The sequence below is a fragment of the Mesoplodon densirostris genome, chromosome 2 (assembly GCF_025265405.1).
Source record: "Mesoplodon densirostris isolate mMesDen1 chromosome 2, mMesDen1 primary haplotype, whole genome shotgun sequence".
Lineage (NCBI taxonomy): Eukaryota > Metazoa > Chordata > Mammalia > Artiodactyla > Ziphiidae > Mesoplodon > Mesoplodon densirostris.
This window is the reverse complement of record NC_082662.1, coordinates 83220719-83237485: the sequence shown is the minus strand read 5'-3', so window position 1 is coordinate 83237485 and position 16767 is coordinate 83220719. Positions and strand designations below refer to the sequence as shown.

General features: G+C 38.6%; 1 protein-coding gene across 1 annotated transcript in view; it reads right to left on the bottom strand.

Annotated features, from left to right (window-relative positions):
* C2H1orf146 (chromosome 2 C1orf146 homolog) overlaps window positions 1-16767 on the bottom strand; it is a 78977-nt gene that overhangs the window by 46777 nt on the left and 15433 nt on the right. The window contains exon 3 of the mRNA XM_060119740.1: window positions 6416-6749. Coding sequence (XP_059975723.1) covers window positions 6416-6749 — 334 coding nt within the window. The remainder of the gene's footprint in view (window positions 1-6415; window positions 6750-16767) is intronic.

Here is a 16767-nt window from a genome sequence, read left to right as displayed (position 1 = left end):
GAATGGGTTCACTTTGGGCAGAACGGACATGTTAACAGTATTAAGTTTTCCAATCCATAGACACAGGATGTCTTTCCATTTATTTGTGTCTTCTTTCAACAATGTTTTGTAGTTTTCAGTGTACAAGTCTTTCACCTCCTTAGGTAAGTGTATGCCTAAGTATTTTATTCTTTTTGGTGCTCTTGTACATGGGACTATTTTCCTCATTTCCTTTTCATATAGTTTGCTGTTCTTATATAGAAATGCAACTGATTTTTATATGTTGATTTTGTATCCTGCAACCTTGTTGAATTGATTTATTAGTTCTAACAGTTTTTTTTTTTTATAGAATCATGTCATCTGCAAACAGGGACAGTTTTACCTCTTTCTTTCCAGTGTGGATGCTTTTTATTTCTTTTTCTTGCCCAACTGATCTGGCAAGGACTTCTGGTACTATGCTGAATAGAAATGGTGAAAGTGGGCATATCTGCCTTGTTCCTGATCTTAGAGGAAAATTTTTCACTTTTTCACATTTGAGCATGATATTAGCTGTGGGCTTGTCATATATGGCCTTTATTATATCAGGTAATTTTCTTTTATGAGTGAATAAGCTCTAGAAATCTGCTGTACAACATTGTACCTATAGTCAACAATAATATATACTTAAAATTTTATTAAAAGGGTAGATCTATATTAACTGCTATTTCCATAAAAAAAGAAAAAGAAAAAAAGTGAATGGGTCCAATGCTAGATCTATTCCTTTTTCCTCTTCCTTTTTCAATTAGTACCATGTTTATTACCTCTTGCCTGGGCTACTGTATTTACCTCCTAACTGGTCTTGCCTCCTTTCAAATCTATTCTACAAACTCTTCCCAAATAATTTTCCTAAAACTTGATTTATACCTAGATTACTCTTCTTTTTTTAAAAATTTACTTATTTTTGGCTGCATTGGGTCTTCATTGCTGCGCAGGCTTTCTCTAGTTGCAGCGAGTGGGAGCTACTCTTCGCTGTGGTGTGCGGACTTCTCATTGTGGTGGCTTCTCTTGTTGCGGAGCACGGGCTCTAGGCACGTGGGCTTCAGTAGTTGTGGCGCACGGGCTTAGTTGCTTCGCTGCATGTGGGATCTTCCTGCACCAGGGCTCGAACCCATGTTGCCTGAACTGACAGGCGGATTCTTAACCACTGTGCCACCAGGGAAGCCCACAGATTACTGTTCTGTTCAGAAAACTTTAATGGCTCCCTAAGGCTTAAGAAATCAAATCCAAATTCTTTAGCCTAGCATTCAAGCTCCTCTCCCCAAAGACGGATGCCACGTTTCCTTTCCAGAATTACTTCCCACTAACATGGGCAGCTTCAATGACATGCAATCTGTGGAGTCACACAGGCTCCACACTTAAAACGATCCTGTACTTGGCTTATTGCTATTATCCCCTATTGCTGTCTTGAAAATGTTAATTTTCAAAAAAGAGGTCCTATGTTTTCATTTCACACTGTGCCTGCAAATTATATAGTCAGTCCTGCCCATTATACCAAAGAAACCCTATACTTTCTCACCTCACTACCATGTCATACTATTTTCTTCCATCTGAAACAACCACCCTGATCTCTGCCTGCCAAAATTCTACTTACCTTTTAAACACTCACTTTATTTACATCACACTCAAAATGATAAATTACATGCAAATTAAGACCACAAGGAGATATCATTTTGTACACATGACAGCCTTCTTAATTAGGGTTCTGGGATATGAAACTCTAATGCCCTAAGACAGGGGTCAGCAAGCTTTTTTGTAAAAGGCTGGAGAGTAAATATTTTAGACTTTGTGGGCCATACAGCCTCTGTTGCAGTGACTCAACTCTGCAATTGTAGTGTGAAAGCAGCTACAGATAATAAGTAAACAAATGAACATGGCTGTATTTCTTAAAACTTTATTTATAGACACTAAGATATAAATTTAATATAATGTTCATGTGTCACAAGTATTATTTTTCTTTGATTTTTTTCCAGTCACTTGAACCAGAACTATTCTTGACTCCAAGTGTGGAGGGCCAGATTTGGCTCATGGGCCGTAGTTTGCCAAGCCCTCCCTAAGACATCCATGATATGACTTTACTTTTCTTCTGTACATCTAAAATGGTACTAGTCACCTACCAACTTTGGTAGAATTGAGAAAATAATCACTCAAACCATGTTCTACAGGTTTAATTCTCTCATAGAACTCCTGTTGAGAATGGCTGCATTAGAATGACAAAATTTAGAATTAAAAAAAAAAACTGGTAAGGATATGAAGCAACAAGGACTCTTACACATGGGTAGAGTGCAAATTGATATAACCATTTTGGAAGATGATTAGGCATTATTGGGGTAGATAATCTGTGAGGGGCCTTTAGTGTCTGCATGTTTTTACTGGGTATGTAAATATAAGCCCCTGATTACTCTTTATCTGGGCCATTTTTCACTTGCGATAAACATTGAGGAATGAGGCAAGCAGGCTTGTTACTACTAATTAACAAGTGTTCTTCCCTTCAGTGTTTCTCTCTGTTAACACAACTAATTGAATGTACATTCACCTAGGTTTACTTATGTTATTCCCACACCCCTGCGGAATTTGGGGCCAGAGGAACGAACAAGAACCTGAAACTTTTGTTACTGCTTTTGCCACAAAATTTTAAAAATCTTTTGTTTCTGATCCAGGCATCTTTTATCTTCTGCCAGAATTAATAAAACAGTAATACGTTAGCTTGTTAGGTTGCAAGTAGAGTAAAAAGACCTTTCACAGTTCTTGACAGGCATTATCTATTAAAGTTGAAAACACATAAATTATAACCCAGCAATTCCAATCCTAAATACATACTCAAAAGAAATGCATGCAATGTGTACTAGGAGACTTGTATAAGAATGTCCATAGAAGCATTTTTTTTTTACTTTATTCCTCATACTTTTGTTTAAACTTTCTTTTTTCTAAATAAATTTATTTATTTTATTTGTTTATTTTTGGCTTCGTTGGGTCTTTGTTGCTGTGCACGGGTTTTCTCTACTTGCAGTGAGCAGGGCCTACTCCTCGTTGTGGTGCATGGGCTTCACATTGCAGTGGAATGCAATGTGCAGTGGAATGTGAAGTGGAATCTCAAGTTTTCTGTAAATCTAAAACTGTTCTAAAAAATAAAGTAAAGTTTATTTAAAAAAAAAATCCTACCTCTACTTCAAGGCCCATTAGAAATTCTGCCTCCCCAGAACACTCTATGACATAAATCACAGCAAGATCCTTTTTGACCCACCTCCTAGAGCAATGGAAATAAAAACAAAAATAAACAAATGGGACCTAATGAAACTTAAAAGCTTTTGCACAGCAAAGGAAACCATAAACAAGACCAAAAGACAACCCTCAGAATGGGAGAAAATATTTGCAAATGAAGCCACTGACAAAGGATTAATCTCCAAAATTTACAAGCAGCTCATGCAGCTCAATAACAAAAAAACAAACAACCCAATCCAAAAATGGGCAGAAGACCTAAATAGACATTTCTCCCAAGAAGATATACAGACTGCCAACAAACACATGAAAGAATGCTCAACATCATTAATCATTAGAGAAATGCAAATCAAAACTACAATGAGATATCATCTCACACCGGTCAGAATGGCCATCATCAAAAAATCTAGAAACAATAAAATAAATGCTGGAGAGAGTGTGGAGAAAAGGGTACCCTCCTACACTGTTGGTGGGAATGTGAATTGGTACAGCCACTATGGAGAACAGTACGGAAGTTCCTTAAGAAACTACAAATAGAACTACCATATGACCCAGCAATCCCACTACTGGGCATATACCCTGAGAAAACCATAATTCAAAAAGAGTCATGTACCAAAATGTTCATTGCATCTCTATTTACAATAGCCAGGAGATGGAAACAACCTAAGTGTCCATCATCGGATGAATGGATAAAGAAGATGTGGCACATATATACAATGGAATATTATTCAGCCATAAAAAGAAATGAAATTGAGTTATTTGTAGTCAGGTGGATGGACCTAGAGTCTGTCATACAGAGTGAAGTAAGTCAGAAAGAGAAAGACAAATACCGTATGCTAACACATATATATGGAATCTAAGGGAAAAAAATATCATGGAGAGCCTAGGGGTAAGACAGGAATAAAGACACAGACCTACTAGAGAATGGACTTGAGGATATGGAGAGGGGGAAGGGTAAGCTCTGACAAAATGAGAGAGTGGCATGGACATATATACACTACCAAATGTAAGGTAGATAGCTAGTGGGAAGCAGCCGCATAGCACAGGGAGATCAGCTCGGTGCTTTGTGACCACCTAGAGGGGTGGGATAGGGAGGGCGGGAGGGAGGGAGACGCAAGAGGGAAGAGATATGGGAACATATGTATATGTATGACTGATTCACTTTGTTATAAAGCAGAAACTAACACACCATTGTAAAGCAATTATACTCCAATAAAGATGTAAAAAAAAAAAGAAATTCTGCCTCCTGCAAGAAACAATCTGTTTCCCTCAAACTAAATGAGACCTCTCCTTCCTCAGAATCCACCATACAACACCTCTGTTAAGCACTTCTCATATTTTGCCCCATAAAATTATTTATAAACGTAGTTCATTTCCCCTAGATCATAATCTCCATGTTACTTAATAAAAAATTAGTTTAAAGCAAAATTTAGAAACCAACTAATCCAAGTGAAAGTAACTTTCAGTGATGGTGAACTAATATTTCCTAAGGCAATTTTATTCTCCTTTTGAACAATTCTAATAATTAGAAAGTTCTCCCAGCTGGGTTGAAACCAGCTGCTCTATAATTTCCTCATTCATTGCATGAATGAATGAATGACAAGTTAATAGCTCTATGAGAGCAGAGAGACCTGTTTTATCCAATACTGTACCTCCAACATCTGGCACAAAGCATATACTCAAACTTTGTTTCTGAATGAGTAAATGGCTGTCTGGGGGAAGGACTGAAATTTTTATTTCCTCCCATAAACTTAATTTACTGTCTAGCTAATGACAATCCACCTGATAATACATCCACAAAACATACAAGCAAACCTCGTTTTATTTTGCTTCCCTTTATTGTGATTCGCAGATATTGTGGTTTTTGTTTGTTTTGATTTTTTTTGACAAATTGAAGGTTTGTGGCAACCCTGCCTTGTCAGACTATAATTAGCTTTTTTTAAAAAAAATATATTTTTTATTTATTTATTTTTGGCTGCCTTGGGTCTTCGTTACTGCGCACTGGCTTTCTCTAGCTGCGGTGAGTGGGGACTACTCTTCATTGTGGTGCATGGTCTTCTCATTGCAGTGGCTTATCTTGTTGTGGAGCATGGGCTGTAGGCTCACAGGCTTCAGTAGTTGTGGCATGCTGGCTCAGTAGTTTTGGCAAACAGGCTTAGTTGCTCTGCAGCATTTGGGAATTTTCCTGGACCAGGGCTCGAACCCGTGTCCCCTGCATTGGCAGGCGGATTCTTAACCTCTGCGCCACCAGGGAAGCCCAGACTATGATTAGCTTTTGAAAAACTACTTTAAAATGAAAGTACATACATTATTTTTTTAGATACAAAATGCTACTGCACATTTAATAGACTACAGTATAGTATGAAATAACTTTAATATGCACCAGGAAACAAAAAGACTTCATGTGACTCGCTTTATTGCTAAGGCCTGGAACCAAACCCTGCAATATCTCCAAGGGATACCTGTATAGTCATTTAAATCCTCACACCCCTCTATACAGGTTTAATAAACAATTTTAACTAATTTAACTAAACTTAGAAGGTTAACTAATTTTATGCACTAATAAGTGAGAAAGGAATTGGGGTCACAGACCCCCAGAAGCATACTATTAACGACTGAGAACGCGTCAGATAAACAGGGCTGAGGCAGCAAGGTTCCCTCAGTCTCTGTGGGGAAACGCTCCTAGACTAGCAACCAAGCCCCACTCATCGCTGATTGTGAGCCACTCACCACACCTCCAGGTGGCCCGTTCCCTCATCTGAAAATCAGGTTGGACCCAATGGCCTCTTAACGCCTTTGCCAGGTCCAAGGCCCTAATACTCTAAACTTCCGTCATTACGGTTTTGTCTTTCCCAAGTTTTCAAATTTAAATAAATTTAACATTGCACAATAACCTCCTGTACATCGATAACCCGCTCAGTCTCCTCCGTCGTCAAGTGAGAGTCTGGCCTACAGTGGTTTTCACGGCCTCTTCGATTCTTTTTAGGACTTTCTCCCACTCTCGGGAGTGGAAGGAGGGAAGAGGTTACGAACACCGCCCGAAGTCAAATATACATCCGGGGGGTGGAAGACAGAGCTTCGGAAAAGGAGGCAGTTCTACAATTCTAAATGAAAAACCTAAGAAAACCCCTTTCCACACGATTCCCAAAGGAAGAAAAGGCTGGGGAGGATCCTTTCTCACCCGCCAAAGCCCTGAGGTAAAGATCTGATCTCGACACGCGTGAGGAAAAACCACACTGGAAAAGAACCAAGAAAGAAAAACGCGAAGAACCACGTTCTCGGCAGCCTCATCCCCAAGCCTGCAAACACACCTGATCAGCACGGCGTCCAGGACAGCTCTGCTGCTCCCACACCTCCAGAGCCTTCCACGAGAAGCTCCGCGGGCGGAGCAGGAAGCCCAGGCTTGTTCTCCGCGCTCTGCCGCCTCGGCCCTCTCTGCTCGCAGGGCTTCTGCGCAGCCGCAGACCCCGCGAAGCACAGCCCGGCGTGCCCCGCTCTTTAGAGCGTAAAATTTGCTCCAACCGGTAAAGGATTAAGAAAAAGCCGAGGGATTTTTCAGGTTAGGTTGAGTTGCCTGCAGTTGATTTTTCACAATTTTCTTAAATTTAGGCTCAATTCTTGTAGTACCACTGTGAACATAAAATCAAGGTGACCTCTGGTTTATCCAAATTATGGAAAAAACACATTTTCATTAATGGCCGTAAATGTAACTTATAGAGGCCTTTGTATTTCCTCTTGGGACTCCATTTTTTCAGACCTAACTGAAGCTCAGCAAGTTATTAGGCACTGGTGCTCACAATTGTAAAAATTCAAAAGTAAAGAAAAAGAAAAGCCACCATTTGCCTAGAGCCTAATGGCTAGAATGCAAAACTATTTGTGTCTTACTTTATAAAATATGGGGAGAGTGCTCCAGGAAAAAGTCCTTTGGCGCACACTTGTAATGTGGATTAATTATTCCAAGGTAGCCCTTTTGTATGTGGAGTTTCCTATAACTGATATTGTAATTCTGTGCCCTCTTTTGCTGCCTCTGGACAGTTTGTTAAGGCACGGCAAAACTTATTACAAGAGTCAGGACCTGGCTGGAGCCACACCTTCTGGGTTTGAGAGCTCAAGGAATTGAGTCAGCAGCTGGTGTGGGCCGGAGGACTCTCCTTGGAAGGTCCTCACATTTCAGAGCAGGCTAATAGCAAAAGCGTAGGGGAGACATCCAAAATTAAGCAGCGGAGGGCCTCAGTGGGCTGAATGCAGGACAGCAGTTCCCTCTCCAACTGTGATACTACAAGGAGACTTGGCTGGGTCGAGAGCAGAGACTCCAGTTGTGGTAGGGAACCTGGCAAGTGCAAAGAAGTGTCCATTCTGGGGAGGGTACTGAAGTTCTGGGCAACTCACCAGAATAGGGAGGGAAAGGAAAACTAATCTTATTGAGAAACTACTCTGTACCAGGTACTATACCAGCTGCTTTACATACATGATTCTATTAATATTCTCCATAGATGCTATAAAATTTATGTTATTCTCATTTTAAAAATGAGAAAACTGGAGCTCATAGAGATTAAGTTATTGGGCATGATGATATAGCTAGTGAGAAGAGGGCTGGGGTTCAAACCTAAGTTGTCTAGGCCACATCCCTACCTCTACAGCTTTTTCTTAAAAGCCAATTAGGTTTTTTAAAATTTCCACCATGCCGCAGAAATTGCTCTTGTCAAGGTCCTTGCTAAATTCAGCAGTTTTCAATACTAATTTTACTTGGTCAATCAGTATCATTTGTTGCAGTTGATCACTTCCTCCTCTTGGAAACACTTTCTCCTTTGGCTTTCCCACACCATGCTCTCATGGTTTTCCTCTAACCTCACAGGCTACTTTGCAACATCCGTTATTGTTTTTCCCTCAATACCCAAACTCTTGGAAGCACCCCAAGTGCAATCCTTGGACCTCTTTTCTTCTCTGGCTATATAGTTGACCCTTGAACTTCATGGGTCCATTTATACATGAACTTTTTTCAATAAATATATTGGAAATCTGTTTGGAGATCTGTGACAATTTGAAGAAACTCACAAACCGTTAGCCTAGAAATATTGAAAAAAATAAGAAAAAATTAAGCATGTCATGAATGCATAAAATATATGTAAATATTAGTCTATCTTTACATAGACATGAGTGATATTTAATGTAAAATTAATAGTGTTAGTTTTCTTACTGTTCTATAACTTTGCTTTCAAACAGTTACATTACCATACAGTATGCCTCTTTCTCATAGTTGGAGAAACTGCATATCAACCTATTATCACAGGTAAGTGTGTCTTTTTAAGTAACAATGTTTCCAGTATTGTATTATGAATATGACTGCAATAATGTATGCCATAAAAAATTTTTAATGATTCATTCATTAGTGTATAGGCTAGGTTACCGTGAAGCAATTGTATCAAAAACATTAGGCTACCATAGAACAATCATATTGCTGCTTCTTTACCAATGCATGAGTTGTTATACCTGTAAATAAAAATTAATTTATTTTTCACATTATCTTTTCAGTTTTGATGTCTAGTGTTAGTAATACATATAACATCCACAGTGTTTTGTATCATGTAAGACAATATTGATGTAGGTACTGATAGATGACTCATCTTGTAAACAGATGATGGAAACTTACTGTATCAATAAATACTATACAGTACTGTAAATGTGTTTTCTCATGATTTTCTAAATAATATTTTCTCTAGCTTTATTGTAAGAATACAATATATTAAATAAAATATATGTTAATCGACTGTTCATGTTATTGGTAAGGCTTCCTGTCAACAATAGGCTATTAGTAGTTAAGTTTTGGGGGAGTCAAAAGTTATGCACAGATGTTTTTTTTTCTTTACTATATTTTTTATATATATATTTTTAAATATCTTTATTGGAGTATAATTGCTTTACAATGGTGTGTTAGTTTCTGCTTTATAACTAAGTGAATCAGCTACACATATACATATATCCCATTATCTCCTCCCTCTTGAGTCTCCCTATACACAGATTTTTGATTGTGCCCCTAACCCCTGCGTTGTTCAAGGGTCAACTGTATTTACTCTTGTGGTGATCTCATGAACTCATGGCTTTAGATGTAATCTGTATGCTGACAAATCCCAAATTTCTATCTCCAGACTTAACTTTTCTCCTGAACTCCAGATTGGTATATACAACTGCCTATTTAATATTTCCACTAACAGACATCTCAAATTTCACATGGCAAGACAACTTTTAATTTCCACCCTGCAAAACTGTACCACCCAGAGTCTTCCCCATCTCTGTTAATAACTCACATTTTTCCTATTGTTAGATTTAAATACCTTGCCTCTCATTTACCCCATCTCACCCATCAGGAAATCTTGTTGCCTGTACCTTCAAAATATATCCATAAATTCCATAAATTATTGATTCCTGGATTGAAAATGTAAAATTCAACTTGAAAGCGTAGAATCAATAAGAAATAGATATTTCATAAACCTTGCAATGCCATGTTTCCACATTAGTTGCAGAGTGACAACCTGTTATGAGACTGCAAAAATATCTTAATGTTTTTTGTGAGATGCCTCCATTTCAGAAGCAACAACGAAGCCTTGAATCTACTTAGTGGCTTGAACACTTGGATAGATCTAAAATAATTAATGTATTTCAGTATTTTTTCCCTTTTAGTCAATTGCAAATGTTGAACAATCATTTTCCTTTGAGGCTCCACTGCACGTTCTTTATGTTATCTGCTTCATTCTTTTTTTGTGTGTGTGTGGTACGCGGGCCTCTCACTGTTGTGGCCTCTCCCGTTGCGGAGCACAGGCTCCGGACGCACAGGCTCAGCGGCCATGGCTCACAGGCCCTGCCGCTCCGCAGCATGTGGGATCTTCCCGGACCGGGGCACGAACCTGTGTCCCCTGCATCGGCAGGCAGACTCTCAACCACTGCGCCACCAGGGAAGCCCTATCTGCTTCATTCTTGATGTTCCGACCTTGATGTTGTAGCCCATCAAAAGGACACACACACACACACACACACACACACGGAATTATAGAGGAAGTTGGATGAAAGAAAAGTGGCTGTTTTCAAATAGCCCTTTACCAGTTTTCTTTGATATGAAAAACTGACACAGTACTGTATTCTCAGACCCTGACCAGGTATAATCCTTATTTTTAAATGATTGGATTTAGACAATTTATTGTTTTGGAAACAACAGGATCAATTTAATTAAATCATCGGATGTTTTAAAAACATCCAAAGCTTTTGGCTTCAAAAGCTTTTCTATTTCTAAATAGGTTTGAGTGTGAATGTATATGACTTAGATAATAAAAGCAAACACTCAGTTCTCTACTTATGCACTGAGAAAAAATTTTGCACTCTCTCACCTCGCTGGTCCTATCTGTCCTCTTTGACCTAAATCTCTCCTGGTTCTCAGCTATCTGTCGTGGTAATCCCTTGTGCTGCTGTTGGTCTAATGTGCTTATTGAGCACAGCTGTAATTCAGTGATGACTTCCTCAAGGTTTAGATTTTTTTTTTTTTTTAATTTTTTTTTTTTGCGGTATGCGGGCCTCTCACTGTTGTGGCCTCTCCCGTTGCGGAGCACAGGCTCTGGACGCGCAGGCCCAGCGGCCATGGCTCACGGGCCCAGCCGCGGCATATGGGATCCTCCCAGACCGGGGCACGAACCCGTATCCCCTGCATCGGCAGGCGGACTCTCAACCACTGCGCCACCAGGGAGGCCCAAGGTTTAGATATTTTGACAGATTATTTTTAGCCTCAGTCCACAGTCATAGTGTAAAAACAACTAAGATGAAAACTGAACACACCAGCAAACAAGTAAGTCTGACAACTTAAAAATCCCTAAATTTATTTTATTTTATTTTTTTATTTTTTATTGTATATGTAAACTTTTACTGGGAATTTAAGGTCTTGTTTTATAGTAGTGTGGATTAGTGAACTTTTTCTATATTTTAAAAATTTTCTCCAAATTTTTTGTCAGTGAGCCCATAGCTGATAATGAATATTAAAACAAACAAACAAAAAACCAATGTAGAACAAAAATAAATACCCACCCAAGGGCAACAACAACAAAAAATCAAGACTTAATTTGACAATAGTCTGTAAGGTTAAAAGAATGGAAAGAGAATATAAATAAAGTTAGTCAAATAAATAAATCATCCTTCTAGTAAATATGTATGTTTCATCTGAAAGAATGAAAGAAAATGCATATAATACCATTTTTTTTTATACAGCAGGTTCTTATTAGTCATCCATTTTATACACATCAGTGTATACATGTCAATCCCAATCTCCCAATCACAACACCACCCCCACCCCCCGCTGTTTTACCCCCTTGGTGTCCATACGTTTGTTCTCTACATCTGTATCTCTATTTCTGCCCTGCAAACCGGTTCATCTGTACCATTTTCCTAGGTTCCACATATATGCATTAATATGCGATATTTGTTGTTCTCTTTCTGACTTACTTCACTCTGTATGACAGTCTCAAAGTCCATCCAAGTCCCTAGAAATGACCCAATTTCATTTCTTTTTAAGGCTGAGTAATATTCCATTGTATATATGTACCACAATTCTTTATCCATTCGTCCGTCACTGGGCATGTAGGTTGCTTCCATGACCTGGCTATTGTAAATAGTGCTACAATGAACATTGGGGTGCATGTGTCTTTTTGAATTATGGTTTTCTCTGAGTATATGCCCAGTAGTGGGATTGCTGGTTCATATGGTAATTCTATTTTTAGTTTTTTAAGGAACCTCCATACTGTTCTCCATAGTGGCTGTATCAATTTACGTTCCCACCAACAGTGCAAGACGGTTCCCTTTTCTCCACACCCTCTCCAGCATTTGTTGTTTGTGCATTTTCTGATAATGCCCATTCTAACCAGTGTGAGGTGATACCTCATTGTAGTTTTGATTTGCATTTCTCTAATAATTAGTGATGTTGAGAAGCTTTTCATGTGCTTCTTGGCTATCTGTATGTCTTCTTTGGAGAAATGTCTGTTTAGGTCTTCTGCCCATTTTTGGATTGGGTTGTTTGTTTTTTAAATATTGAGCTGCATGAGCTGTTTATATAGTTTGAAGATTAATCCATTGTCCACTGATTCATTTGCAAATATTTTCTCGCATTCTGAGGGTTGTCTTTTGGTCTTGTTTATGGTTTCCTTTGCTGTGCAAAAGCTTTGAAGTTTCATTAAGTCCCGCTTGTTTATTTTTATTTCCATTACTCTAGGAGGTGGATCAAAAAAGATCTTGCTGTGATTTATGTCAAAGAGTGTTTTTCCTATGTTTTCCTCTAAGAGTTTTATAGTGTCCAGTCTTACATTTAGGTCTCTAATCCATTTTGAGTTTATTTTTGTGTATGGTGTTAGGGAGTGTTCTAATTTCATTCTTTTACATGTAGCTGTCCAGTTTTCCCAGCACCACTTATTGAAGAGACTGTCTTTTCTCCATTGTATATCCTTGCCTCCTTTGTCATAGATTAGTTGACCAAAGGTGCATGGGTTTATCTCTGGTCTTTCTATCTTGTTCCATTGATCTGTGTTTCTGTTTTTGTGCCAGTACCATATTGTCTTGATTACTGTAGCTTTGTAGTATAGTCTGAAGTCAGGGAGTCTGATTCCTCCAGCTCCGTTTTTTCCCCTCAGGACTGCTTGGCTATTCGGGGTTTTTTGTGTCTCCATACAAATTTTAAGATTTTTTGTTCTAGCTCCGTTAAAAATGCCACTGGGGGCTTCCCTGGTGGCGCAGTGGTTGAGAGTCCGCCTGTCGATGCAGCGGACACGGGTTCATGCTCCGGTCCAGGAAGATCCCACATGCCGCGGAGCAGCTAGGCCAGTGAGCCATGGCTGCTGAGCCTGTGTGTCCGGAGCCTGTGCTCTGCAACAGGAGAGGCCACAACAGTGAGAGGCCCGCGTACAGAAAAAAAAAAAAAAAATGCCGTTGGTAATTTGATACAGATTGCATTGAATCTGTAGATTGCTTTGGTTAGTATAGTCATTTTCACAATATTGATTCTTCCAATCCAAGAACATGGCATATCTCTCCATCTGTTGGTATCATCTTTAATTTCTTTCGTTAGTGTCTTATAGTTTTCTGCATACAGGTCTTTTGTCTCCCTAGTTAGGTTTATTTCTAGGTATTTTATTCTTTTTGTTGCAGTGGTAAATGGGAGTATTTCCTTAATTTCTCTTTCAGACTTTTCATCATTAGTGTATAGGAATGCAAGAGATTTCTGTGCATTAATTTTGTATCCTGCAACTTTACCAAATTCATTGATTCTCTCTAGTAGTTTTCTGGTGGCATCTTTAGGATTCTCTGTGTATAGTATCATGCCATCTGCAAACAGCGACAGTTTTACTTCTTCTTTTCCAATTAGTATTCCTTTTATTTCTTTTTCTTCTCTGATTGCCGTGGCTAGGACTTCCAAAACTATGTTGAATAATAGTGGTGAGAGTGGACATCCTTGTCTTGTTCCTGATCTTAGAGGAAATGCTTTCAGTTTTTCACCATTGGAATGATGTTTTCTGTGGGTTTGTCGTATATGGCCTTTATTATGTTGAGGTAGGTTCCCTCTATGCCCACATGGTGTATGATCCTTTTAATGTGTCGTTGGATTCTGTTTGCTAGTATTTTGTTGAGGATTTTTGCATCTATATTCATCAGTGATATTGGTCTGTAATTTTCTTTTTTCGTAGTATCTTTGCCTGGTTTTGGTATCAGGGTGATGGTGGCCTCAGAGAATGGGTTTGGGAGTGTTCCTTCCTCTGAAATTTTTTGGAAGAGTTTGAGAAGGACGGGTGTTGGCTCTTCTCTAAATGTTTGATAGAATTCACCTGTGAAGCCATCTAGTCCTGGACTTTTGTTTGTTGGAAGATTTTTCATCACAGTTTCAATTTCATTACTTGTGATTGGTCTGTTCATCTTTTCTATTTTTTCCTGGTTCAGACTTGGAAGGTTATACCTTTCTAAGAATTTGTCCATTTCTTCCAGATTGTCCATTTTATTGATATAGAGTTGCTTGTAGTAGTCTCTTAGGATGCTTTGTATTTCTGTGGTGTCTGTTTTAACTTCTCCTTTTTCATTTCTAACGTTATTGATTTGAGTCCTCTCCCTCTTTTTCTTGATGAGTCTGGCTAATAGTTTATCAATTTTGTTTATCTTCTCAAAGAAACAGCATTTAGTTTTATTGATCTTTGCTATTGTTTTCTTTGTTTCTATTTCATTTATTTCTGCTCTGGTCTTTATGATTTCTTTCCTTCTGCTATCTTTGGGTTTTGTTTGTTATTCTTTCTCTAGTTCCTTTAGGTGTAAGGTTAGATGGTTTCTTTGAGATTTTTCTTGTTTCTAGAGGTAGGCTTGTATAGCTATAAACTTCCCTCTTAGAACTGCTTTTGCTGCATCCCATAGGTTTTGGATCATCATGTTTTCATTGTCATTTGTCTCTAGGTATTTTTTGATTTCATTTTTAATTTCTTCAGTCATCTCTTGGTTATTTAGTAACGTATTGTTTAGCCTCCATATGTTTGTGTTTTTTACATTTTTTCCCCTGTAATTCATTTCTAATCTCATAGCGTTGTGGTCAGAAAAGATGGTTGATATGATTTCAATTTTCTTAAATTTACTGAGGCTTGATTTGTGACCCAAGATGTGATCTATCCTGAATAATGTTCCGTGTGCACTTGAGAAGAAAGTGTATTGTGTTGTTTTTGGATGGAATGTCCTATAAATATCAATTAGGTCCATCTTGTTTAATGTATCCTTTAAAGCTTGTGTTTCTTATTTATTTTCATTTTGGATGATCTGTGCATTGGTGAAAGTGGGGTGTTAAAGTCCCCTACTATGATTGTGTTACTGTCGATTTCCCCTTTTATGGCTGTTAGCATTTGCCATATGTATTGAGGTGCTCCTGTGTTGGGTGCATAAATATTTACTATTGTTATATCTTCTTCTTGGATTGATCCCTTGATCATTATGTAGTGTCCTTCCTTGTCTCTTGTAACATTCTTTATTTTAAAGTCTATTTTATCTGATAGGAGTATTGCTACTCCAGCATTCTTTTGATTTCCATTTGCATGGAATATCTTTTTCCATCCCCTCACTTTCAGTCTGTATGTGTCCCTAGGTCTGAAATGGGTCTCTTGTAGACAGCGTATAGATGGGTCTTATTTTTGTATCCATTCAGCAAGCCTATGTCTTTTGGTTGGAGCATTTAATCCATTCACGTTTAAGGTAATTATCGATATGTATGTTCCTATGACCATTTTCTTAATTGTTTTGGGTTTGTTTTTGTAGGTCCTTTCCTCCGCTTGTATTTCCCACTTAGAGACGCTCCTTTAGCATTTGTTGTAGAGCTGGTTTGGTGGTGCTGAATTCTCTTAGCTTTTGCTTGTCTGTAAAGCTTTTGATTTCCCCATCGAATCTGAAATGAGATCCTTGCCGGGTAGAGTAATCTCGGTTGTAGGTTCTTCCCTTTCATCACTTTAAGTATATCATGCCACTCCCTCTGGCTTATAGAGTTTCTGCTGCAAAATCAGCTGTTAACCTTATGGGAGTTCCCTTGTATGTTATTTGTCATTTTTCCCTTGCTGCTTTCAATAATTTTTCTTTGTCTTTAATTTTTGCCAATTAGATTACTATGTGTCTCAGCGTGTTTCTCCTTGGGTTTATCCTGTATAGGACTCTCTGCACTTCCTGGACTTGGGTGGCTATTTCCTTTCCCATGTTAGGGAAGTTTTTGACTATAATCTCTTCAAATATTTTCTCTGGCCCTTCTCTCTCTCTTCTCCTTCTGGGACCCCTATAATGCAAATGTTGTTGCGTTTAATGTTGTCCCTGAGGTCTCTTAGGCTGTCTTCATTTCCTTTCATTCTTTCTTCTTTATTCTGTTCCACAGCAGTGAATTCCACCATTCTGTCCTCCAGGTCACTTATCCGTTCTTCTGCCTCAGTTATTCTGCTATTGATTCCTTCTAGTTTGATTTTCATTTCAGTTATTGTATTGTTCATCTCTGTTTGTTTGTTCTTTAATTCTTCTAGGTCTTTGTTAAACATTTCTTGCATCTTCTCAATCTTTGCCTCCATTGTTTTCCCGAGGTCCTGGATCATCTTTACTATCATTATTTTGAATTCTTTTTCTGGAAGGTTGCCTATCTCCACTTCATTTAGTTGTTTTTCTGGGGTTTTATCTTGTTCTTTCATCTGGTACATAGCCCTCTGCCTTTTCATCTTGTCCATTTTCTGTGAATGTTGTTTTTGTTCCACAGGCTGCAGGATTGTAGTTCTTCTTGCTTCTGCTGTCTGCCCTCTGGTGGATGAGGCTATATAAGAGGCTTGTGCAAGTGTCCTGATGGGAGGGACTGGTGGTGGGTAGAGCTGACTGTTTCTCTGCTGGGCAGAGCTCAGTAAAACTTTAATCCGCTTGACTGCTGATGGGTGAGGCTGGGTTCCCTCCCTGTTGGTTGTTTGGTCTGAGGCAACCCAACACTGGAGCCTACCTGGGCTCTTTGATGGGGCTAATGGC